The sequence below is a fragment of the Remersonia thermophila genome, chromosome 2 (genome assembly GCF_042764415.1).
Source record: "Remersonia thermophila strain ATCC 22073 chromosome 2, whole genome shotgun sequence".
NCBI classification, from domain to species: Eukaryota; Fungi; Ascomycota; class Sordariomycetes; order Sordariales; family Chaetomiaceae; genus Remersonia; species Remersonia thermophila.
Window position 1 is genome coordinate 4,408,435 of NC_092218.1, and position 24,733 is coordinate 4,433,167.

General features: G+C 59.9%; 8 protein-coding genes across 8 annotated transcripts; 5 read left to right on the forward strand and 3 right to left on the reverse strand.

The window, feature by feature from the left end:
- Positions 1-1,320: 1,320 nt before the first annotated feature.
- On the reverse strand, positions 1,321-4,143 carry VTJ83DRAFT_2669 (uncharacterized protein; the record flags this gene model as incomplete). Its single annotated transcript, XM_071008964.1, has 1 exon — positions 1,321-4,143. The coding sequence occupies one exon, from the start codon at positions 4,141-4,143 to the stop codon at positions 1,321-1,323; it is 2,823 nt and encodes a 940-aa protein (XP_070869209.1).
- Positions 4,144-6,549: 2,406 nt separating this feature from the next.
- On the forward strand, positions 6,550-7,137 carry VTJ83DRAFT_2670 (uncharacterized protein; the record flags this gene model as incomplete). Its single annotated transcript, XM_071008966.1, has 2 exons — positions 6,550-7,068; positions 7,135-7,137. The coding sequence occupies 2 exons, from the start codon at positions 6,550-6,552 to the stop codon at positions 7,135-7,137; spliced, it is 522 nt and encodes a 173-aa protein (XP_070869210.1).
- Positions 7,138-8,932: 1,795 nt separating this feature from the next.
- VTJ83DRAFT_2671 (uncharacterized protein) lies at positions 8,933-11,859 on the reverse strand (the record flags this gene model as incomplete). Its single annotated transcript, XM_071008967.1, has 3 exons — positions 8,933-10,609; positions 10,701-11,776; positions 11,835-11,859. The coding sequence occupies 3 exons, from the start codon at positions 11,857-11,859 to the stop codon at positions 8,933-8,935; spliced, it is 2,778 nt and encodes a 925-aa protein (XP_070869211.1).
- A 66-nt stretch (positions 11,860-11,925) lies between these two features.
- VTJ83DRAFT_2672 (uncharacterized protein) lies at positions 11,926-12,662 on the reverse strand (the record flags this gene model as incomplete). The annotated part of the gene is given in 3 exon segments (XM_071008968.1): positions 11,926-12,446; positions 12,510-12,634; positions 12,652-12,662. 3 exon segments carry the CDS (start codon positions 12,660-12,662, stop codon positions 11,926-11,928), a joined length of 657 nt encoding a protein of 218 aa, XP_070869212.1.
- Positions 12,663-13,819: 1,157 nt separating this feature from the next.
- VTJ83DRAFT_2673 (uncharacterized protein) lies at positions 13,820-14,906 on the forward strand (the record flags this gene model as incomplete). Its single annotated transcript, XM_071008969.1, has 4 exons — positions 13,820-13,833; positions 13,954-14,025; positions 14,138-14,250; positions 14,356-14,906. The coding sequence occupies 4 exons, from the start codon at positions 13,820-13,822 to the stop codon at positions 14,904-14,906; spliced, it is 750 nt and encodes a 249-aa protein (XP_070869213.1).
- A 1,545-nt stretch (positions 14,907-16,451) lies between these two features.
- Positions 16,452-17,576, forward strand: VTJ83DRAFT_2674 (uncharacterized protein; the record flags this gene model as incomplete). The annotated part of the gene is made up of 1 exon (XM_071008970.1): positions 16,452-17,576. The coding sequence occupies one exon, from the start codon at positions 16,452-16,454 to the stop codon at positions 17,574-17,576; it is 1,125 nt and encodes a 374-aa protein (XP_070869214.1).
- A 1,641-nt stretch (positions 17,577-19,217) lies between these two features.
- Positions 19,218-20,990, forward strand: VTJ83DRAFT_2675 (uncharacterized protein; the record flags this gene model as incomplete). Its single annotated transcript, XM_071008971.1, has 1 exon — positions 19,218-20,990. The coding sequence occupies one exon, from the start codon at positions 19,218-19,220 to the stop codon at positions 20,988-20,990; it is 1,773 nt and encodes a 590-aa protein (XP_070869215.1).
- Positions 20,991-23,532: 2,542 nt separating this feature from the next.
- Positions 23,533-24,605, forward strand: VTJ83DRAFT_2676 (uncharacterized protein; the record flags this gene model as incomplete). Its single annotated transcript, XM_071008972.1, has 2 exons — positions 23,533-23,775; positions 23,859-24,605. 2 exons carry the CDS (start codon positions 23,533-23,535, stop codon positions 24,603-24,605), a joined length of 990 nt encoding a protein of 329 aa, XP_070869216.1.
- Between the last annotated feature and the right edge of the window lie 128 nt (positions 24,606-24,733).

A 24,733-nucleotide genomic window follows, 5' to 3' on the forward strand; every position in this document is an offset into this window, starting at 1 on the left:
GTATGCGCGATCCTTGTGGGTTGGCCGCGGATAGATGGGCTCCATGGAGCACATTTGGGATAGATTTTTGTTGGATTCTAGCGAGGGGCGGGCGGGCTCACGAGGAGCCAGGAGTCGGGTGTCTAGGTCAAGGTTGAGAACGAGCATGGCGCCGCCGGTTGGGTTGGCATTTCCTGGGAGTTTGGCTGGGTTTCCTGGAGGCCGCTAGGTTACTACGTGGATGAAATGTCTTTTATTCCCTTGGCTGTTGGGTTCTCTTCAACGCCGCTCACCAATCTCCGAGGCGTTGCCTTTTCGGAGCATGTTCTGACTCCAAGCGTGGGAGCACGCGATGAATATCACGACGGTCGTTTCCAGGTTGTCACGCTCAACTTGAACCGAAGCAGATACGTAAGTATGTACGCAAGCAAGCGCCCAGAGAAGCCAGCGTGCCGGGGCTGTCCTCGCCGGCACCACACTCCATCAGCGCAGGCGGCACCTGAGGGGAGGCCAGCTAGTCTGGTCGTAGCGGCAATACCAAGGTCGCAGAGGGGGAGGAGCCCTTCCATGTCACGCAAGGAGGTCTGGGTGATGAACGCAGTACTTTGGCAGACACCAATTCCCTCCATCTGCGCAGGGCTCACGGCACATGGCACGAAGGTGATGGGAGGGGGTATTCGGATGTATTACAAGCTCATACCGAGTATGCGGTTGAGGTAGGTGTACCTTATGTACAGTACAGAGGCGGGAGAGCCTCAGGCGTGCCCGCGGAGCGAGCGGGCCAAGACGTGAGATGTGACGAGCAGGCTCCGGTACGTCCCTGTGCTTTTGCCTGCCTGCATGCGGGTGTGTTTTTCCGGTTGTTGTGTCGTGTGTGTGTGTGTGTGTGTGTGTGTGTGTGTGTGCTGTGATGCATTTCCATCAACCTCGGGTCCTCCTCCTCTTCACCTCTCCTCCTTCAACACCTCGGTATCATCATGAACGACAGAATGGAGTACAACAAGATGACAACGCACCCCCCTGACTCAAGAAAAAAAGGCCCAAGATGACAAACAAAAAAAAACATAAGACCAAAAGAAATAAAAAACCAACTCCCTACATGAATGGCATACATGACTTGCTGGACATGAACGCAGACGATGAGCTAGTCGCCCTCCCTTGCCGCAGTCCCATCGCTCGTAATCCAATCGTTCGCCCCGTTCGTCGTCATCAATGCTTCATATCCCTCCCTCCTCACATCGTCATCATTACCCACCGTGCGTATATCATCAAGATCGTGCTCAAGGTACGCCTGTTGTTTGAGAAGTTTGCTTTCGAGAAGAGCGCACAAAGGCAGGCTACTCAGCTAGCCCAGCCCAGCGTCTCCAGCAGCGTCTTGGACTCAAAGCCGCTGAACCCGGCCACGCCAAGGGCGCGAACCTGGCTGCTTCCCCGGAGCGCCGCCAGACCGCCGGCAATCTTCCACGCCTCTTCCTCTCCGATGACGAACAAGAAGCGCTTGCCCTCCTGGTCTCGGATGGTGGCCCGCAGGAGATGCAATCCCTTCCATTTCTCCTCGCCGCTCGTGCCGCCGCCGCCGCGCCGACAGGTCCCGTCGCACACGCGGCCAAACTCATCAAGGTACGCGACCGCCTCCTCGCCCAGCATCGTCTTGGTAGCCCCGCGCTCGGCGGCGCGGCGGGCGCTCTGCGGCATCGTCTTGAAGAAGGGGTGGTTCGTCGGGATGCTTCCCGGCGTGTTGGCAGCCTGCGCCTGGACCGCGTGCACGGGGCACCAGATCTCGATGAGCTTGAGCGTCCACGCCTTGATGTCCCACTCGCGCTGGGCGACGCCGCGGACGTCGTCGTCCACGAACAGGCCCGCCGACGTGATGCGCAAGATGAGGCCGTCGGTGACGGGGCTGACGCCAGAGACGAGCTGCGAGGCCGGCGTCTTGGAGAATTGGTTGAGGTAGCCGTAGACGGCCCTGATGATGATCTTTTGCGGGTCGTTGGTCGTGTAGGGTCCGCGCGTCGAGGGCGGCGGGGTCGTGCGGGCAGTAGACGCCGACGGGGCCCAGGACGAGTCGGAGATGTCGGAGACGGACTTTTTGCGGGTGCTCGACTTCTTGGGCTTGTCGTAGGGGCGGAAGGAGTACTCGTCCGAGGTCCCCATGGGGGTGGTCGTCGGCTTGGGTGGCGATGGAGCTGGCTTCGGGGTCGAAGGCGGGGGGGTGGACTTCGTTGGCGAGGGAGGCGGCTGGGGAGTGCTCGGTTTCGGAGGAGGCGGCGTTGAAGCGGCCTGTGAGGGAGCAACGCTTGGCGGCTTGCCGTTCGGCCACATGCTCGTCTTCTCGCCAACCGAGGAGTAGGCATACTGAGCGGGCTTCCGTTCCAGCCTCTCCCTCTCGAGCCGTTCTCGTTCCAAGCGTTCCCTCTCGAGCCGCTCCCTCTCTAACCGTTCCCTCTCGAGCCGTTCTCGTTCCAAGCGTTCCCGCTCTAATCGCTCCCTTTCCAAGCGTTCCCGCTCTAACCGCTCCCTTTCCAACCGTTCCCGCTCTAACCGCTCCCTCTCCAACCGTTCCCGCTCTAACCGCTCCTTCTCTAGCCTTTCCCTCTCCAACCTCTCCCTCTCCAACCTCTCCTTCTCCAACCTTTCCTGTTCGCGCTGCCTCTCCAGCTCCCGCTGCCTCGCGCGCTCCAGCTCCCGTAGCCTCTCCAGCTCCCGTAACCTCTCCTGCTCTCGTAACCTCTCCTGCTCTCGTAACCTCTCCTGCTCCCTTTCCTTCTCTTTCCTTTCCCGCTCCTCCTGCTCCCTGCGCAGCCTCTCGAGGCGTTCCTCGCGTTCCTTGCGCTCGCGTTCCCGGGCGGCCTGACGCTCCCTTTCCTTGCGAGCCTGTTCCTCTTCCCTCTTGCGCGCCTCCTCTTTCAGCTTCTCCTCCCGTTCCCGGGCTTCTCGCTCGCGGGCCTCTCGTTCCCGGGCCTCCCTTTCGACCTTCTCGCGGAGCTCCTTCTCGATCTTTTCTCGCACCTCGCGCTCGAGACGCTCGCGCTCCTTTGCCTCCTCTTCTTTGCGAAGCCTCTCCTTGAGCTCCCGTTCCTTGGCCTCCCTCTCCCGCCGCTCGCGCTCCCTGGCCTCTCGTTCGCGCAATTCGCGCAACCGGCGAGCCGTCTCTTCCTTCTTCTTGGCCTCGGCCTCCTTGGCCTTGCGCTCTTCCTCCCTCCGGCGCATCTCCTCCCTGGCCTTTTCCCACGCGCCTTTCGGTGCCTCTGCCTTCTTCTCTGGCGAGGGAGGTCGCTGTGGCTGTGGCTGTGGCTGCGGCTGCGGCTGTGGTTGTGGCTGTGGTTGTGGTTGTGGTTGTGGCTGCGGCTGCGGCTGCGGCTGCGGCTCCGGCTGCGACTGCGGCGGCGGTGGCGGCGGCTGCTGCTGCTGCTGCCTGGGTTCCGGTGGAGGGTCCTTCGGATCTGGCTTCGGGGCTGACTTTTGCTCCTCCTTGCGCGATTCCCGCTTCTCCCGCTTCTCCCGCTTCCGCTCTTGCGCTTGAGACTTGGACTGAGGTTGAGGCTTGGGTTTGGGCTTGGGTTCCGGTTCGGGTTTCGCCTGAGGCTCGGGCTGCGGGTCGGACTGCGGTGGCTGCCGAGGTTGCTCACTCCACGATTGGTACTGAGCGCCACCGTCCCTAGCGTTTTCCTGCTGAGGCGGAGGAGGGGGAGGCGGCGGAGGCGGCGTTTGGTGTGGAGGCGGACCGTTGGGAGGAGGCGGGTAGTACCACGAAGAGGCGCCTCCCCACCGGTCACCGGGCCTGGGAGAGCCTCCGGGGCCGCCGTGATTTGGCAGAGGCTCGTTTTGATGGCGGCCGAGGAGGAAAGACGCCACGCCGACGCAAGCCACCAGGGTTGCCCAGAGAAAGGACCACATGCCCTGGGGGTTGCTGAACATGGTCATGACAATGGGGCTTGCGAAGTTCGACATGATGACGACGGCCAGGGTGCTGACGACGCCGGCGATGAAGCTGTTCCATTGCGGCTTGAGCGACGGCAGGTAGAGGAAGCCGGCGCCGGCCGAGTGCTCCGGGATGATGAAGATGTCGTACTTCCCGGGCGGGAGGCCATGGCCGCCGGCCGTTGTCCTGGGATTCTCGCCATGCGGCGGCGGCGGCGGCGGAGGCGGCGGTGCCTGGCTCATGTTGTACGAGGGGCCCGCCGGCCCAAGGGGAGGAGGTTGGCCTGGTTATGCGTCGGGGTCGCTGTGGAGAATGGGGTCGCTCTATTGGTGGATAAAGAGAGACGGAATGAATGGATACAAGGCGATGTCAAGGGCGCGAGCTCATCATGACAACTGAGCAAGAACCAAGAAGCAAGGCGGGCAGGCTTGGTTAGCTCGAGGACAGGGTCGTCAATGGGAGGGGAAGGCGAGGGGGTAACTCGGCTAGCTCACCCTTGAAAACCAAGATGAGCAAGGAAGAGACCAAGCACGAAGTAGACTTGTACAATAGGTTGCGCGGTGCAGGCGATCTTGTGGGATGAGCAATCGGCGGTGCTCTGACCTGGCGAGGTACCTGGCGAGGTGTTCGCTGTGCCTCCCAGCCCCGCAGAGTTTTGGCTTGTGCGAAGGACAACTTATCGCGCCGTCTTCTTGGTTCGTGGGACAAAAAACAAGAGGCAACAAAATGGGTCGCGTTCGTCTTTCCGGTGCCGTCTAAGACCGTGGGCAGGCACCAACGAACGAGGCGACGTCGGTTCTTTCCCGGACCAGAGGTCTATGATTGTCACACGCGATGGAAAGAGCAAGGTGTTTGGAAAAATCCTGGGCAGTCGCTAGGGGGAGCGCCGTCCTTGTGTTTACTTTTGGCGGTATCTGGGCCATCTGGCGCCAGCATCATTGGTGTGGCGCACGGGCCATCTGCAGCCTGATGGCCAATGAAGGTGACGACGGCGAGGCACCGGGCCGCCCAGAAACGAGGCCGCTCCCCCCCCCCCCCCTCCCCCTCTCCCGCACCCATGTTTTGCCGGCTTCACGGGTCCTCCCGCTGTCACGCACATCGGCATCGCTTTCTGGTGCGGGCATGGGAAAAAGCGTGCATTGACTTCCAGCGCAAGGCGTGTGGGCAGTTGTGTCGCCCATTTACACACACACTCACACTCACATTCGCACTCACACCAGTCGAGGTGTTGAATCCACAGCTCAATTCTTCAGAACGTCCAGAAGCTCCAAGGGGTGGGTTTCCCGGTCATCCTTCAGTCGCCATTGACATGGAACCCACGGCAATCACACGGTTTCCCCCTCTTTGTTCAGGTTCCCCGTCCCGCACATCCACACACATCTCCACCGTCGTCGCAGCACACGTTGCTCCGGTGAATCGAGAGGGGCCATTTGCGGAAGCACAAAGGGGCCAAACCACCAAAGCCGAGAGGACAGACAACGACCAACCTCCTCTGCAGCGAACGGAGGGGCTGGGAATACAACTCTGGCGGGTTGAGCCACCGGGCTGGCTGTGACGAGCCCACGGCCCAGCGAATCGCGTGCTATGGAGGGACACCCCTGGCAAGAAGCCAGCGAATCCGGGGCTTTGGCCAAGTTGAAGAAAGCGCGTGTGGGGTGCCCCCTGTTGGGTGGTTCAACAAACCTCCGCCAAGATTCCACCAGCCTCCTCATTCTTTTGAGGTGGCTCCTCGGGCTGTCCCTGGGGCTTTCGCCCCGTTCTTTGACGACCGCCCTCGAGGAATCAGGTTCCATGGAAAGGAGGACCGTGCCAATGAAAAGACAGTGCATGCGCAGCCGATCAATATGGTGTCCCTTATATGGCCCCATCAAGATTTGAATTGCTTTGGATCAAAGGATGAACATTTTGGGGTGCAACATTGTCTTGTTTACCTTGTGTGGGACCGTTTGGTTGCTGGGCAACATTTTGCTTCTTCTGGTGTGGCGATGCCCCAATCGGCCAGTTCACCTCCTCGCGATGCTCGCGATGAAACCGCATCAAACCTGACCCAAGTATGCGGGGTCGCAAAAGGACAGAATGTCACCCTCCTGGCCTGGCTGGGAGGAACAACCGAACGCTTTGAAGATGTTTGCAAGTGTTGCGAGCGTTCGCAAAAGAGGTTGACCGACTTTCTATTCTGGTGGGAGCCAAGAACCACAAGACGGACAAACGGGGACGAGATTTTGGTTCGCAACACACACTACGGTGTGTAGGTCCATACCAAGCAGCATCCGCAACGGATTCTGGTCCAGCGTACGCATATTCAGCCATCCAATCTGTATCAAGAGCCACAGGGAGTCTATCCCGACCCCAACTTCACGTTGGATCCCGGAGGTTTGCGCCACGGCGGCGCTACTTGTGGACTCCAGGAGAGTGGCTGGTGAGGCTGTTTGGGTGGCACGGACCAGAGACAGACACGCCTCTTTGTCGGACATGACCGCGTTTTCCGGCGTGTGAATTCCCCCTTTCATCCACTCTCCACAGCTCTTAGTTCACCTAGCCATTGAACTGCAGCTTACACTCGTTTTTTATCGATTCCAACGCTCATTTGGCCGCGCTTCATCCAACCAGCCGCTCATTTCGCCTCGTTTATCTCGTCCGATTCGAAAATGGACTTCCAAATGCACCTCGACCACCCGCGCAAGCGTTGCCGCGACGAGGACGACCTGCTGGACCTCGCGACCAATGGCGACCAGGGCGCAAAGAGGATGCGCCAATGGGACTCGAACGCGTTGTCCCTCGAGGCCCCGCAGGTCAACTCCAACCTTACCACCCCAAGCCTCTCTGCCGTTTCCACCCCGGCTACCTTCGCCGATGCCGCCGATGCCGACATGGAGATGGACATGGACCCGGTCCGCCTCCCGGAGCCGCGCGCTCTGCCGGCGATTCAGCCCCAGCACCAGCCGCTTCCCCCGGCCCAGCCACAGCACCAGCCACGCCTGCAGTTTCACCACCCCATGGCCCACCACCAGCATCAGCAACAGCAGCAACAGCAGCAGCCGCCTCCCCAGCAGCAGCCTCCGCGTGCCCAGTCCAACATCATTGCCGGCTGGAACCAGGCCCGGCGGAACCAGTATCTTGCCCAGGGGTATCCTACGTACTGGATGCAGCAGCAGGGCATGGTTGCGGTTGGTGGCCACGTTCTCACAGCGTCTCTGGAACGCCCTTTTTGCTGACCGGCGATGATGCTATAGTAAAACCAACCATAAGGTACTTTACGGCAGGACGAGAGTAACATCCGTTTCCTGTCGGTTTTTTTCCGGGTTAGGATGAATCCCCTGCAGGTCGTCCAAGACCTCTGTAAGCGTTAGGGAGCCGGCCAGGGTGCCCGTTGGTCAGTCCATCTACCATCTAACTACCCCGGAGTTCTGAGGGGGATGCGATAACCGGCGCTGCATGTATTACTGTGTGTTTTGTTATTTGTGCGTCGGAGTTTGTTTTTTTTTTTTTGTTTGTTGGTTTGTTTGTTTGTTTCCATGGCGTTATTCTTGATCCCCTCCCTACAACGGCGTCTGCCGAGTGGTGGTCGGATGCCAGGCTCGTATCTGTTTTCTCGCTGTATTATTACTACTTCATTTGGTATATGTACCAGACCCAGGTCAGGTACATTACCAAAAAGAGCCTGGGAAATGGGGCTTTTGTGTGCCGTAGAAGGTAGATGAATTATGATACAATGGGGAAACTCCCCCACCCCCTGATAGCTGTCAGCGGCCTCTTTCTCCTTCTCCATACCCCAACTTCGTGAAACCCAGTGCCTGTCCGACAAATGCCCAGGATCCTCGCTTCTTCCAACTCCTCCTTGGTATAGAAGCTCATATCCATGAATGTGTGGTGACCATCGTGTTGCCTGCCTCGGAGACCGTACGATCACATGCCATTGCGCCTTGGCATAGACAAAAGGGACGAGAAGTTCTCCCCTAGAGGAGATCAGAAATGATACAACAGGAACAGCGATGTTTTGGTCGAGGTCCTTCGTTACAACTTGTAACTAGCAGGATGGCGTATTGGAGACGGTATCTGTAACTTGATGATTGGGTGATGAAGAAACACATGAACGGCTGTATAACACGGCCAGCCACAACAACAGAACAGCGCCTAGGCGGTATGGTATGCATAGCGCTGAAGCATTGGAACCACGACTAGGTACTGCTGGAGGATAGGCATTGTTAGCATACCCATGCGCCGTCCCCTCGTTGCCTCCCTTGCCCCCCAACCACAACAACTCTTTTCGCAAGACGAACAGCAGTTCATCTTGACGGGGTTTCCACCAAAGATGGCAAAAGCCATCCACAAAGACCACAGAGTCCCCCGCTACCATCTCGTAGGCAACCACAAACTCGGTCGGGCTGTGCGATATGTACATCAAAGAGGGATAAGAGAAAGACAGGAAAGAAAAAGAAAAAGAAGACAACAACTCACCACCCGACTTTGCAACACCCTCGCTACAGCCGTCAACCAAAACCCTATTCCTGTGGCCGTAATGAACAAGACGAAGCCCGCCACCTGAACGCTCCTCAGCCGACAACACGCCCTCCAAAGCCCTCCCAAAGGCCACAGCACCACCACCGCCACCGCCGCCAGCATCTCGTGCATCCTTCTTAGGCTCGTCTCCTTGACCACCAGCGGATCAGCGTTTTGTCCAAGGGGGTATGTTGGTGGTGGTGTCAGTCTTGAACACGTTGTGTCAAGGTCGCTCAGTTTGAGAACGGTTGGTTGCCGGCGCGCTGGTCGTTGGTGATCAACTAGCTGCTCACAAACACCGTTGAATTACAGGCACGAACATGAGAGCGACGCGACGGTGCTTCGACACCTTCAGTAAGGGGCGGTCTCCCTGAACTATGGTCCCCTTCCACGGCCTCACTCGCCCGCCATAGCCACTCGCGAAAATGCGATATCCCCGGGCATTGATTGTCTTTTTTGACGAGGCTCCTCGCAAGGATACGTGGCATATGCGCATCACACACACCCTCATCCTCCTCATCCTCATCCCCATCATCCCCATCGTCTCATCATCTTCCTCTTCCTCATCGTCCTCTTCCTGCTCAACTCCCTCGTCTTCTCATCCTTACCTCTTATATAGCGCTTTGGAACATGATCTGTTGAGAACCCAATGAAGACTACGCGTCCTGAACTACAGCACAGCGCCATAGTCCGGCCTGAGATTGCGTGTACTCTTGGTCGGTACTCTGGGGGCAACCACAAGACCCTTTGCCCTTGGTATGTAATCCAAGCCTTGCTTCTGTCCGGTCCGTACCCGATATATCGAGCATCTTTTGGTGGGAGATGAGCCATAGGCGCATTTTTAGATCCCATCGAAGCTTGTGAACGTGACAGGTCTAACGTGCCTATGTCGATATGCATTTGGCAGAACGATGTCGTGTCGAATCGCAGGGATGCCCCATCCGGCGACCAAGCAATCGAATGAATCCATTCATTCTGTACTGCAAGAGTCTTGGTGCACTCGCCTGTCGTAGAATCCCAGATTTTAACTCGTTTGCCAGATGTTAAGGCCAGACGTGCCCCATCCGGCGACCAAGCAGTCGAATGAATCCATTCATTCTCTACTGCAAGCGTCTTGGTGTACTTGCCTGTCGTAGGATCCCAGATTTTAACTCGTTTGCCAGATACTGAGGCCAGATATACTCCATCTGGCGACCAGGCGACGAACTTGACCCGGTCTCTGTGACCCTCGAGCGTGGCAGTGCGCCTGCCTATGGTAGGGCCCTGGATCTGAACAGGGTTAACGCTGGCTGGTGCCGACATCGGGAAAGCGATATTAGTGGACTGAGCTGAAACAGAAACCTGGCTGTTGTCACTCAATGTCTTGGGAATGTCCCAGATCTTAATTTCACCATTATCTGATGATGAAACGAGTTGTGCGCTGTTGCGAGACCAAGCTACAGATCTAACCGGATTGTTATGGCCACTGAGCGTCGTAATACACTGGCCTGATGTAGGATTCCAGATCTTGATGGTCCGGTCGCTTGATGCTGAGGCAAGAAATGCTCCGTTGGAAGACCAAGCCACGGATAGAACCCCGTTTTCATGACCTTGAAGTGTTCCAATACACTGGCGTGCTTCAATATCCCAGATCTTAATAGTCATGTCCCATGCTGCCGAAGCAAGCTGTCCTGCGTTGGTAGCTTTGACGGGAGACCAAGCTACAGATGTAACCCGATCCTTATGGCCGCTGAGTGTCTTTATACGCCGGCCTGTTTTGAGATCCCAGATCAGAATAGTATCATACTGGAATTTTGCGGCAAGCCATGGTGAGCTCAACGACCATGAAACGGGGGAATTTGATGAAGTGTAGTTCTTGATCGTCGAGAAATGTTGACCGGTCGTAGAATCCCATATTTTAATTACGTGGTCCGATGCTGATGCGAGCTGTGTGCCATCAGGCGACCAGGCTACCGAATGGACAGGGCCGTCACTGGTCTTGAGGGTCAAAACACACGAGTCCCATGCATCTGGTACGATTGGCAGCCTTGAAATCCACGATGGCCTTTCGTTCTGAAACAAAGACCTTGTGAAGGCACGGGCTGGAGTAAATATGGGTGCTGATGTGTAGAGTTGGAGAGGACAGGTTTCCACTGTTTTCCCGTAGGACTGGATGAATCGACATTGATCGCGGACCTTGAATGCAAGGCCAGATTCCGGTACACGGCGCTACAAAATTACAGCGTTAGCCAACGTTCCTATCATATCCCGGCTTTAAGGGAATGTAGGCAAAACGCTTTATTCAACAAAAGAAACGTGCCTGTACGAAGTCCTGCAGTTTCACCAACGATGCTACTCCCCTTGACAGGCTTCGTAGAAGGCTAAGAGCCTCGAGCCAGTAGAGGAACTTGTCGCATAGAAAGCGATCAATCTCTCCATTATCTTGGAGATCTAGTTTGATTTTCTCCCCTGCACCAAGGACATGGTCGACCCAATGCTCACAAGAGTATCGAACTCCGGCCAGCGGATCTGGGTTTGGCGGCTGGACTTTTTTGATTGGAAATCCAGGTGCCTTTAACTTGTAGATATCGCGTTCCAACGTTCCCCGCATCTTCTGGAGCGATCTGAAGAGGATACGGCGGTGTGCGTCTTCCACTCCAGAAGGGAAAATCTGGTCTCGGGCCTGCTCCAGCAAGAAGTCCTTAGCAGAATTGTGGATAAAGGAGACTTCTCGTTCACGAAGCGTCAGAAAAGAGCCGCAGAGCCCAACAAGCTCTTCCAAACGTTTCACAAGTTCATCCGGCTGCTTCTTGACCTTAGCGACGTCGTCAAGCGTCTCGGCAAGGGTCGTTAGTTCGTCCAATGTAATCGGCCGGCAAACGATTGAAAGGACGGAAAGAATATTTTTGCAGCGATTGGAATCATATCGAACATTCGCGATTTTCTCCAGCATCCGTCGATAAAGCTGGTCAAGTCCAGGGGGAAATGATGCTAACATCTTCCAGGCGTCTTCTTCTGGGGTATCCTTAAGCTCCTTGCAGACCAAGGCTACCCAGAGGAAGGTGCTATTAGCATTTTTTAGCAGGTACTTCGTAACGGACTGCTTTAATTCCAGGGAGTAACGGTCCAGCTTCTCCACCTCGCTCAGAATGTAGGCTTCAACAGCCTGAGAGATGGATTTTTCGTTCAGCTCAAGACGGAGGGTGATTTTTTGGCTCACGCCTCGAAGACTTTTTTCGATTTCTGGCCAGTTGCGACTCGATACCATCCACTTTACAGTCTGGTATTTCAAGGATTGTTGGGCCACGAGGCGGAGAAGTTGGCCCCGATCTTTGACACACTCGTCGAGTGCATCGATGATAATATAGGTTTGTTCGGAACCGGTCCCATCAAGCTCTGCAAGGATGTCGGTAAAGATCTCTGAAAGTGTGACAGGATCTATGGGGACTCATACCCCGGTCCTGAACCCCAGCAGTCATTCTGCCTGCTCAGACCGCCATTCTGGGCATCCATCGTGTATATAAGGAGCCTCCAGGAGAGGCACATCAGATAGTTGTTTTCTTCCTTTGAATAACAGCTTCCAACCACTCCTTTCCGTCGTATGCACTCTCACAGGTCCGGGCCATCACAGAAAGTGCTACCCATGAATTCGGATCTTTGAATAGTTTCTCCCCGGCCCTGTCGTAGCGTTTTCGGATATGATGGACAAGACGTGTCCGCTCCTTGGTCAGTAGATTGATCAGTCCACGCAAACCGGCCTGGGCATTATTGATGCCAACATCCGTCGCTTGACAGAAGAAGAAGCCGATGATTGGGGTCTTTTCAGAGGATTGCTTTTGTAGCTCATCGATGATGCCACAAAGCAACATCGTCTTGCCCTTGCCAGGATCTCCTCGGATCCATAGAAACCGGCCGTCCCTGTCCCGCCATTCCTTATACTCGTCGGTGACGAGGATCCATTTGTACGCAGCTTTCAGGGGATCTCCTTTATCGTCTTGAATGCGTTTTTTGTCTTTGTGTGGATCGGTCGCCGCCAGGGCTCTCAGGCACTCATTGTTCCTGTCGTCTAATGCATCGGATTAGTATAATAAGCAGGGCCGTAGCACATCTTCAACGTTGCCGCTCTTACTCTCAGATAAGAAACTCCCGAAGGTATTGTTGATTGTGCCAAAATTCTGCCCTGTTTGAGCACCTATGTTGGGTCCAAACTCGTTGCGGACACCAGATGCTGGATGTCCTGATGGATTCGTGTTGCTCCTTGTCTTGGTCACCTGTGCAGCATGACTGTCTTGCTGCCTGGTCTGCCTGAAGAGGCAGAAGGTCGGTGCCTTCAGTCCCTTGTTGCTCGCTTCTCTGGAGGGATGGGGCTTCACAGAGGGTGGTGTTTGAAGATGTTCGTAATCTTATTTGATCTATGCCGTTGCAATAGCCGTCTGTCCAGACAGGATATCCGCAGCAACGGTCCGTCAGACCTGTGAGTCGTTGATGAGAAGAAGAGACGAAGGTCGGGTCACAAGAACAAGGCGCAGACTCGTTGGGCTTTAAATAGGCTGCGGGCTTGATGCACGCTGCAAGCGCTTAACCCCGCTCTGCTGTCGACCCTTCTTCTGCGCTGGAGAAGGAGAAGGCTGCGCGACTAGCCTCGCATGCTTTCGAGCGGTCAACCTCAGCTGCTTGAGGGGGTGTTCCAGTCAAAATAGCCAACCAGGTCAGGTACTTGGACGGTGGCTTAGCTATCGCCAACCACAACGGACCCATAGGCAGCTATCGTGCGTGCACCAGAGTTTCTTTCAGACATCTGGGGATGATGTTGGGTGGTCAGACGAAGCCATGTTCCATCCACAGACATGTTTGACTCTAGCTACCGGTAGGTAAGCAGACGAAAAAAAAAATACGAGTGTCGCCACATAGCGGTACTTGCTGCCTGTGTGTCATAACCGGAAAAGCCATCCCCATGGATTGATTACACGGTAGATGCATAGGACTACTATGTACAAACATTGGCGTCCTCGTCTCGTCATCGGGGTGTTGAAGGAGCATGCCAAGGAACTCGAGTGGTTGACATATTCGAGGGGGAGAAAGCAAACAGAGGGTTAGGGTGGTAAAGCCGTACCGAGAGAGAGAACCTTGACCCCTCGCCGCGAGACGCACGGGCCAATCAGGCTCAATTGCATCACGGCCCGCCAGAACCGACCCCCCCCTCCCCCCACCATGGTTGATTGGACGACGACCGATTTGGGGGATTTGCTTTTCAATAAATCATCAACCGGCGGCGACTGGACGTCCAAGACAACAACCCACCATCGCGCTTTTGTCGTTGCCTGGAACCTCGGCGAACGCGCCCGCGTATTTACCCCTCGCCCGTCCGCTCATTTTGCGACCCTTTGCCCTCCCGACTTGCCACCGCAACCGCGCGGATCGACCACTGAAGCCATCAAGATGGGCGAGTCTCGGTTCGTTTCTACCCAATCTGCCCGTCGCGCGCCGACACGACGCGGCCGAACCCCCGCAACAGCCCGCAACACGGCTTGGAAGAAGAGAGGGAGGCTGACCAGGGGATGCGAGGCATGCAGGCAGGAACTCGTGAATTGGCTGAACAGCCTGCTGCAGCTCAACATCACCAAGGTTGAGCAATGCGGCACCGGGTAGGTTTTTTTTTTTTTTTTTTCGAGGTGGTCCCCCGACGATGATCGGGGGAATCCATCTATCGGCTGTCGGGTGCGGCCCAAGCTGACCACGCCACCTCCCCCGCGATAGCGCCGCCCTTTGCCAGGTCTACGACAGCATCTTCCTCGACGTGCCCATGAGCCGCGTCAAGTTCAACGTCAACTCGGAATATGCGTACATTCAAAACTTTAAGATTTTACAGAGTGCGTTCCCGCGACGACGGGCCCCCCTCCTCTCCCTCCACCTCTTTGTACCTTTTCGGCCGGGGTCGGCATGCTCACACGGACGCCTTGGCACGGCGCCGCCAGACACGTTCAACAAGCACAAGATCGACCGTCAAATCCCCGTCGAGCAGCTGGTCAAGTGCAAGATGCAGGACAACCTCGAGTTCCTGCAGTGGACGAAGCGGTTCTGGGACCAGTACTACCCGGGCGGCGAGTACGACGCCGTCGGCCGGCGGAAAGGCAGCGCGCTGCCTCCCAGCGGGGGCGGCGGGGCGGCGCCCCGGGCCCCGAGCGGCGCCTCCCGGCGGGCCGGCGGCAGCAGCACGCCGACCGCGGCCGGGGCGCGGCTGGGCGTGGCCAAGGGCGCGGCGGCCGCGGGGCCGGGGACGGCGGCGCTGCAGCAGGAGATCAACACGCTCAAGGAGACGGTGGTGGGGCTGGAGCGCGAGCGCGACTTTTACTTTAGCAAGCTGCGCGACATTGAGCTGCTGATCCAGCAGGCGGTGGAGGAGGATCCGGAGCTGGAGAAGCAGGAGGATGGGCTCATCAAGCAGATCCAGACGATCCTGTACTCGACCGAGGAGGGGTTTGAGATCCCGGACCAGGAGCAGGTGGACGACCAAGAGACGTTTTGAGGCCGGACCTGAGGGGCGAAGGCCGTGGTGGCAGCGGCCTGTGACGAAGAGGTGTGCGTGAGGGAGGAGGTATTCATAGCGATCTTGGGCTTTGTGGAGCCATATCCATCCATCGTCCCAGCACCAGTAATAGCCGGGTAGCAACTGTTGCAGCAGCAGCAGCAACAACAACAACAGCAACATTGGCATGATGCCACGGACTGGACACGCCTCGGGGCTGTGTGCGTCTTGAGAGAGGAGGATCCACACGGGTTGGGGATCGACAGTCTGTCATTGCCTTCAACTTTTCTACGTGTGACTCCTGTGTACACAGTATGCCTGGGTTCCATGGAGATGGCAGCAAAGGGGGGGGGGGGGGTTCCTAGATGTACCTCTGTACTACTGCGTGCAGCATAGGTACCTAATGTACCTACTGCGTACCTACCCATGGATGCACACCCACTGTTTCTTATTGCGCTGTTCGTGTCCGCCTTTGTTTTTTTTTTTTTTTTGTTTTGTTTTCTTGTTGTTTTCTCTACATGTCTAGCATATCTATGTGCAGGAGATGTTCTAGAGAGATTCTGTAGGAAAAGTCTCTACACGAGGGACAGGTACTGTTTAGGACGTTTTATTTTCCCGAGGGAGAGTATTATCGGAAGGGAGCTGCCCCCTGGAGATGGGGCAGCTTGTGTCATAGTTATCGGGCACGCACTTCCATCCAGGACGGATCGGTTCCAGGTTCCTTGGGTCGGGCATTCTGGCCCACAGTGCCGGGTCCCAGGGTGCCCTGGTAGATGGTGGATCAGGTGCCCCCGGGAGGTGGGCTTTGATGGGATGTCACCAATCACATGGAAGAGGCATGCAAAGGAAGCGCCTCGTCCCCAGCTGCAGCCACTCGCCTCCCAGCGTCAGCAACGGGGGCAGGCTACGCCGGGGCCCGATGACACAACCAACGGCCCGCCGCCCTCCGCCCTGCCAGCCTGCCCTCCACCCTGCCATCCACCCTGCCATCCACCCTGCCAGCCTGCCTAGGTACACAGTAAACCGCCCGCTGAGCGTCCCCAGTTCCAAGCGGTGACCTCCCGTCGTGCGCCACGGCTCCGTCTCCGGCCTCCGATCCCCGACCCCCGGAGCTTCCAGCGTTCCGGTGTAACTGCTGTCTTTGCTCTTGGATGGTAGATGCATCACCGCAGCCACCATCTCCACCTCCCATCCGTTTGTTTCTTCTCTCTTCGGCATCCTAAAGAAAAAGTCGGGTTGTGACGATTCGCGCTCTGCCCTTGGCCTCACCTCGACTCGACGGATTGCGGCGCTGCCGGCTTTCGACAGCCTCCGCCTCCGCCTCCTTCTCGTTCACTCGCACCAAAGCCAAACAGCCCGACGAACTTGCGAAGCGCACCAGACGCGCGGGTGCCTGCCCTCTCCTACCTCGGACGACCGCGCACCGACGCTTTTGAGACTCCTCCCCCGACGCCCGCTCGACGTCCCTCCCCGGCGAGGCGGGCTCCTCCGGTACCCATCCGTCCAGCAACCAAGGCGTCCCGTCTCGACAAGGTCGACTCCCCGATGGCGCCTCCTCTCGAAATCTCCATCCCAACCACCTCCCTCCACACGCCCTCCGACGGCTCCAAGCCCTACACCCTCTACAACATCACCCTCCGCCTGCCGCTCAGCTCCTTCGTCGTCCAGCGCCGCTACTCGGATTTTGCCGCGCTCCACAGGGAGCTCACCGCCCTCGTCGGCGCCCCGCCCCCGGCGCCTCTCCCCGCCAAGTCGTGGCTCCGCTCCACCGTGTCCTCCCCCGAGCTCACCGAGCAGCGCCGCCAGGGCCTGGAAGCCTACCTCCGCGCCGTGGCGGAGCCGCCGGACCGGCGGTGGCGCGACACGCCCGCGTGGCGGGCCTTTTTGAACCTGCCGGCGCTGCCGAGCGGCCGGGCGTCGCTGGCCTCGGGCCAGGGCGTGGTGCTGCCGGCGGTGGGGCTGCGCGACGCCAACGTCGCGGCGGCGAGCGACCCGGCCACGTGGGTCGACCTCAACAAGGAGATGAAGCGGGAGCTCAAGGCGGCGCAGGCGGCGCTCGAGCGGCGGGAGCACGCGACGGAGCCGGCCGAGCAGCTCGAGGCCGAGGCGGCGGCGAGGAAGGCGCTGATCCGCGCGGGGAGCCTGCTCGGCCCGCTCGAGGAAGGCCTGGCCGTCATGAAGGACAAAGGGCGGCTCGGGCCCGGCGAGTACAACCGGCGAAAGGGCGTGCTGGAGGCGGCCAAGGGCGAGAAGGAAGGGCTCGACCAGCTGGCGACGCAGAAGCTGGTCCGGCGGAACGCGGCCGACCCGGCCGGCGGCCTCGCCGGCGCGGGCGGAGCGTCGAGCGAGGGCGACGGCCGCGCCAGGCTGCTGCAGACGCAGGCCCCGCGGCGGCCGGCGGGGCGCCAGCTCGGCCGCCCGCTCCCCGAGACGGAGCGCACCCGCGAGCTGGACAACGAAGGGGTGCTGCAGCTGCAAAAGGAGACGATGCGCGAGCAGGACGAGGACCTGGACGTGCTGGCGCAGGTGCTGCGGCGGCAAAACACGCTGGCGAGGGCCATGCTGCAGCACATCGAGGAGGACAACGAGCTGCTGGACGAGGCCAGCGCGAGGGCCGACAGCCTGCAGCGGAAGCTGGCCGTGGGGAACCGGAGGGCGAAGAACCTGTGACGGGACGCGCCGCCTCTTGCGCCTGCTCCGGCGGCGGCCTTCCCCGCCGGGAGGCCGAGCGCGGCGGCGAGGGAGGGGGAGGCGAGGCCCTCCTCCGCATGCCCCCGCTCTTCCTCGCCGTCTTCCTCTTCGTCCTACGGCGGCACCGCCGCCGCCCACGGTCGCCGTCGGTTTCGGCTCGTCGAGCTCTCGGAGCGGGCCGAAACCCTTGCCCCCGCCGCCGCTGCCGCGGCGATGCGCGAGAGCCGGGCGCTGGAGAGGCAGGGACCAACGGCCGACAGGGAGCGCGAGCGAGCAGGAGGCGGCAGCGCGGTGGAAACGGTCCTTGTCGTCATGGTGAGGCTCGTCCTGGCCGGCGCGCAGGGCGCGGTGGCCCTCGAGTGGCTGCTCGCCCAGGCGCTGGCGGGGCTGGCGTGGATGGTGGAGCTGGGATCGGTTGCGGTGCTGCAGCAGGTGCAGCCGCCGAGGTGAGCATGTCCGGTCAAGGCGGCCAAGGTAGGCAAGGCACGGTGCCAGAGAAGGCGAGCGTGTTGTTTGGGGCGGTTTTCAGGAGGGACGGAGCTTCGAGGCGGGCGGCGGAAGAAGAGGGCGGGCGGTTTCTTGTCGGGTTTCGGCGTATTCTACCTACAGGCGTGATGGCGGAGAGAGGGTGGCTTGTTGGCGTCGGTCGGGGGTGCATGGACGGACTGGACAGAGAGGCTACGGAGGGGGTTATATTATAGGTATTGCATGTTGGGCTGGGAAACCGTGTTTGCTTGCCTACGTTTTTGGGCGCTCGTCTTTTGCATCGCGACAGAAAGAGAGGGGTTGCCGCATGGATGGCTTCTTCCTAATAACCCACTTTGGATAGTTTGCTTTACTACAGAAGAAACGAATGGCTGAAATCCCAGCGACCTGTGCTTGCTTCTTCGTAGCCACCCGTGTACGATGCGACATGTGACATGCGACATGTGTATGGTGGGCGTTGTTCTTGCAAGCGGCTCTGAAGATGTCATGATGGACGGGACGCGCCATCTCGTGTCGTTGGGCCGTGAGGTGGTGGATGTTGGACAGGGGTGGTTGGCCCATGGTAGTATTAGTGATTGCTAGTTAACTAGGCGTTTGGCACCATCTCTTTCTCGCCAGCGTACATACTGTGTGGTATATGAATAACGAACAACCGTCCTGGGTCGGCCGCCCATGGTATGCCAGGAAACCGATCATCCTGACCTACCAACAGCCAACGCTATCTACCTATCAGCCACAATATCCCTTTTTTTTTTACTTAGGATGGACTCACACACACCATGCGTGCGTGTACTAGTAGGTAGCTAGCCGTGCGCGTGTGCGTGTGTGTTGGGGGCGCCTCTCAATTTCCCTTGCGCGCCGTCTCATTGCCATCCTTGATCGGCAGACCCACCGCTTCATCTGTTTCAGCAACAGGGAGAGAGAGAGGCGAGATTGGCTCTTTAAGACGCCCGGGTATCCAGCTGCCGTCTTGTCTGTCGGCTTGCTTGTTGGGAGGGAGGAGGGGGCCGTGGAACAACCATCAAGAAACATATATCCCGAGAGGACCCGCTGCTGCGCCGTGTGCGTTTTTTCTTTCTTTTGTTGGGTCTTGATCCCGAAAGTTTACCGAGTCAGCCGGCGCATCCGAAGAGCATGGCGTCCGGTTACTCCCCTTACGCCGGGACCCTCCCGGGGCCGCCGCCTTTCTTCCCGCCGCCGCCGCCACTCCCCGGCTATGGACTTGGGCCGAAGATGCCGCTGCCTCCGGCGCGACCGGCATCTCGCGGCGGCGGCGAACCGCATCTTCAGCTTCCCGACGGACGCAGCCTCCGGACCCAAAGGAGCATGCCCGAGCTCTCGCAGCGCCAGCCGGATCACGCCATGCCGTGCTCGCCTGCTCCCGCTGCCACGTTCGGCCCCGGCGTCACGGGGGCCAAGAAGAGCGCGGTGCAGTCGGCGCTCTCCGACGCGCGGCACTTCGCGGGCGGGCTGATGCCGCATCCCATCGAGTCGACCAAGCACTACAGCATCCTCCGCCACTCGGCGCCGCTCATCTGGTACCGCGGGCCCAGCACCTCGGTCGCCATCACCATCTTCAGCTCCCCCGACCGCCCCCTGCCGCCGGACCGCACCCTCTGGCTGCAGAGCCGCGGCTTTTCCGGCGACGCGGGCATGAAGATCAAGGCCTTCTTCCGGGCCACCGACAGCTGGCTGCACGTGACGCCCGCCCACCAGGCGCAGGCGCACCAGGTCGAGGCGGAAACGGAGCGCGGCTGGCAGCGCGACATCGCCAAGGCGGCCCGGAAGCTGGCCAAGGACAAGGGCCCCAACAAGGCGCACGTCCCGCGGGAAACCCACGTCGTCCGCATCCCCGAGGCGTCCGAGGACGGCTACTTTCGCCTCGTCCTGTGCACCGGCAAGGGCGCGCCGGACGGCGAGCCCACCCCCCTCGAGGGCGCCTCGCCGTCCGGCGGCCGGTGCAAGACGCTGTGCAGCAGCCCCGTCTTCCGCGTCGCCAGCGCGTCGTCGGACGCGAGCGTCTTCCGCGGCGCCTCCCTGGCCACCCTGCCGCTCGAGGTGGGCGTCTTTGTGGGCTCCGTGGTGGCCGCCAACGCCGTCAACCGCTACGTCGAGCCCGTGCGCGCCCCGATCGACGCCCTCGTCGAGCGGGTCCGCCCGGGCTTCGTCGCCGAGACGGCGGGCGGCGTCGTGCGCGACGGGCTGGGCGACCGGTCCGCGGAGCGCGACGCCGAGCGGGACGAGGCCTTCCTCGCGGCGCACCGGGCCCGCGTCGCGAGGGCCCGCCAGGCGGACCCCGGCGCCGTCTTCCCGATCGGGCCCGACGCCGGCCCGGAGTTTCCGTTTCCCGTCCAGTGCCAGGGCCAGGTCGTCCGCGGCACGGGGCGCAGCGAGGCCGAGCTGGGGTTCCCCACGGCCAACCTGGCCGGCGTGCCCGACGAGGTCCGCTACCGGCTGCACGGCGTCTACCTGGGCTGGGCGTGCGTCCGGTCCGCGCCCAACGCTGCTGCTGGCGCTGCTGGCGCTGCTGGTGCTGCTACGAACGCCTCCCCGCCCGCTCCCACCTGGCACAAGTCCATCGTCACCATCGGCCCCGACCCGTACGCGCCGCCCTCCGTCGCCCCGAAGCCGCTCGTCGCGGCCCACCTCCTCGGCTTGCCGCCGGGATCGAACCTCCTCGGGGCGACCCTCAAGGTCATGCTCCTCGGCGTCCTCCGCCGCCGCCCCCGCCGGCGCCGACGCTGGCGCCGACGGCCCGCCTCGACGCCGTCTCCCGCGACATCTGCCTCGCCCTCGTCAGCCTCGCGCCGGAGCGCGTCAACTGGCAGCCCGAGGCGGCGAGGGCGCGCCTCCGCGCCGAGCGCGGCATGGGGGACAGGATCGACGCGGCCAAGGACCGGATCCTGAGCAAGGTGCTGCCGCTGCCGGTCAAGACGGGGCTGGCCAAGGCGTCCGGCCTGGTAAGGCTTGGGGTGAGGAGCGGGGACGTGGAGGCGAGGGATCAGTTGAGGGGGGTGGGGGGGTACTGGGTCGCCAGGTAAGGTACCCAGGTACCTACCAACCCACCTACCTACCTGGCTAGCTAGCTAGCTAGCCAGCTACCTAGCTACCTGCAAGTACATTGATTACAGCAGATAAGGGGGAGGGGTGGTGGTGGGAACAGGAGAGGGAGGTGAAGATGGTCGGGTTGGGCCACGGTTCACATCGTAAAAAGGGGGCTGTTGAGAAGGATAGGGGGCGGGTTGCCGGAGAGCGCGCGAAATAGCTGAGCCGGACGAGACGAGACGAGACTAGACTAGACTGGATGAATCCTGGTGGAGCAAGTTCATATGGGTATAGAGGGGGGTTTTTCGCTCGGGGAGCTGAATGGCGGTGTTGGGGGAGAGGGGAGATGGGATGGGAATGGCTTGCATGGAGATTGTTTTTGGGCTGCAATACGGCAATATATGTCCATGTACATCTGATTAAGCCTGACGTAAGGTATACACAAAACACTTGAATCCGTCGGTCAGTCAAAGCAGTCAGTCAGTCAGCCAGCCAGTCAGCCAACAGAAGACCGACTGGTTTCTTCATTCTCGTTCCCCCCCTTTTCCGTCTTCTCTCTTTCTTGTTTTTCTTGCTATTCTTTCTGCTCTCGTATGGTTGGAGTTGTCGGAGAAAAAAAAAAAAAAACCACGCCCCTTTCTCCTTCTCCTCGGTCCGAAGTACCGCAAAGACGGCACCACAGCTACTCCTTCAGGAAGACGACGTACAAGCAGAGTCCTCGAGGCCCCGGCATCACAGACGGGGGTGAGCCGGTGCGTTTCGGCCCTATGGGGCCTTGGTGAAATTTCAGGAACTGCGCATGAGACCCAAAGACGGCCTGCGTGGAGCCACAGGCCGGGCTCAGGGCGGAGTTGGCTTCCGGCGCGGCGTCGACGGCATCTTACACTCCCCCTCCCCCCACCAACTTTGCGCCTCCCCTCCCTCCCCTACCGACGACCGGCACCGTCGAGAGAGCCAAGGGGGCAGGTCGAGCTCAGGATCGGCGATTCTTTAGATTTCCGGTTTTGTTCTTTTCTTTTTTTTTTTTTTTTTTTTTTTTTTTTTTTTTTGCTGTCGGTAGTGGTGGTGGTGGCTGCCCACGCTCCATGGTCTCGAATCTGCCAACTACTTTACTCTGTGCTCTTTGCATGTCATGCAGAGAGGAACTCTGTGGATCACCGCTGAAACAAGGCTGCCTTTGAAAATCTGGGGTACGGAGCGCCACGCCGTTAGCTGCATCTCGCTCGGCATGACTGCTTTCTCGGCACCCATGCCCAACAAGTGCCGGGTTTTGACCGCTCGCCATCCGACTCGTTTCGGCTCCGATCCCGTCTCGGCGCTTTGACGATCCAAAACGGTGAATCCTGTTGTACTAGAGTAGAGCATAGTACTTGTACTGCGTATACACAGTACGTGGTAGGAACAGGTAGGTACCTAGGGGTAGCCTACGTATGTATGTACATATACGGTAAGCATGGTATCTACGCTACCTACAAGTACTTACATAGTTACACAGTACACGACCAAGAAGAGTAGGGGATGGGAGAAAAAAGGCGGGGAGAGCAGAGCCAGCATCGACCGTCCGTCTTCCCTCCCCGTTCCCCCTCCCGACCCGCGGGTCGTTTCACAGATCTCTCATGCGTGACCCCCCCCGGACTCCCGCGCGCACGTATCTACATAGTGTACATCGATGCGCATGAAGGATGGGTACTTCATCATGACCCAACCCGGTGTTGCTCAACCGCGTCTTCCCGCGTCTCCCAGACAAAATCCATGCCCAAATCTGACGTGCGGGACGTCATCCGCCGGGTGGCCCGGTTTCTGGGCAACGGCGTCCACGGCACTGCCATTCCGCTTATTACCCACCAAATTTAACCGATCACCACAACCGCCAATCGTCCACCAATCGTCCATAGGAGCGGCACCCTGTTTCGGCGCATCTTGGGTGCCATCGTGTGGGGTTGCCGCGTTTCTTTGCGCTCACGGGGCCGCGGCCGTCGGCTCCGAATGGATGGCGCCCGCCTTGGGGTTCCATAGGGGACAAGCTCGTGGATGCGTGAATGGGCTCGCCCGCAGAAGGCGGTCGAAATTGGAGGATGGATCGGGCTCTCCGCCGGCGTCGCAAGCCGTTGAACCCTTGCGACGTCGCATGGCCCGCTGTCGCCCCGGGCGCCTGCGCCAGAACCATGGCAAACCTGCTTGACGGGAACGTGGAGTCCGGGGGGGGGGGGGAGGGGGAAACGCTCAAGAGCTGCTCTGATATAATATAAATTGACTCATGGCCACCTCCCAGGCCGCCATCGTGACCCTGCTCCTCTCTCTCTCTCTCCACCGGTCCCTCTCTTCCTCATCTTCCCCGTCTCAACCCGCCAAGCCGAGGAGCTGTCGGCCTGTCTCAACATCCCCAAGAAGACGGTTAAGCATCATGAAGTCCTTCGCCTACGCCGCGCTGGCCGCCCTCTGGGCCCAGCAGACCGCCGCCCACGCCACCTTCCAGCAGCTCTGGGTTGACGGCGTCGACTATGGCAGCCAGTGCGCCCGCCTGCCCCCCTCCAACTCGCCCATCGCGTCCGTGACCTCGACGCAAATGCGCTGCAACAACGGCCCTCGCGCCGCCGCCAAGTGCCCCGTCAAGGCCGGCTCTACCGTCACCGTTGAGATGCACCAGGTGAGCCAACCTCCCCTCCACACCCTCCTCGGACAAAGCAAGACCCCCAAAGGAAACAAGCCCGGCGGCTGACCGCTTCGCAGCAAAACGGTGACCGCTCCTGCAACAACGAGGCCATCGGCGGCGCCCACTACGGCCCCGTCCTCGTCTACATGTCCAAGGTCTCGGACGCCTTCACCGCCGACGGCTCGTCGGGCTGGTTCAAGATCTTCCAGGACGGCTGGGCCAAGAACCCCAACGGCCGCGTCGGCGACGACGATTTCTGGGGCACCAAGGACCTCAACACGTGCTGCGGCAAGATGGACGTCAAGATCCCCGCCGACCTGCCGTCGGGCGACTACCTCCTCCGCGCCGAGGCCATCGCCCTCCACGCGGCCTCCCCCGGCGGCGGCGCCCAGCCCTACGTCACCTGCTACCAGCTCACCGTCCAGGGCAACGGCGGCAACGCCAACCCGCCGACCGTCAACTTCCCCGGCGCCTACGGCGCCAACGACCCGGGCATCGCCGTCAGCATCCACGGCGTCATGAACAACTACGTCGTCCCCGGCCCCCCCGTCTACTCGGGCGGCAGCACCAAGGTGGCCGGCTCGCCCTGCACCAACTGCGAGGCCACCTGCAAGGTCGGCTCCGCCCCCACCGCCACCCTGGCCCCGGCCCCCCAGCCCACCTCGGCGCCCGGCAACGGCGGCGGCAACAACGGCGGCGGCAACGGCGGCTGCTCGGTGCCTAGGTGGCAGCAGTGCGGCGGCCAGGGCTACTCGGGCTGCACCAACTGCGAGGCCGGCTCGACCTGCCGCGCCCAGAACCAGTGGTACTCTCAGTGCACCTAAGGCGCCGAGAAGCAAGGAGCCAGGCGGGCCCGCGACGGGCCTTGGAAGGGCCGAGGGTGTGGCGTGTGGAGAAGGGATGGGAAGTAAAACACGCAAACGGGTTGCATGAAGGATGGCCATGAAGGACT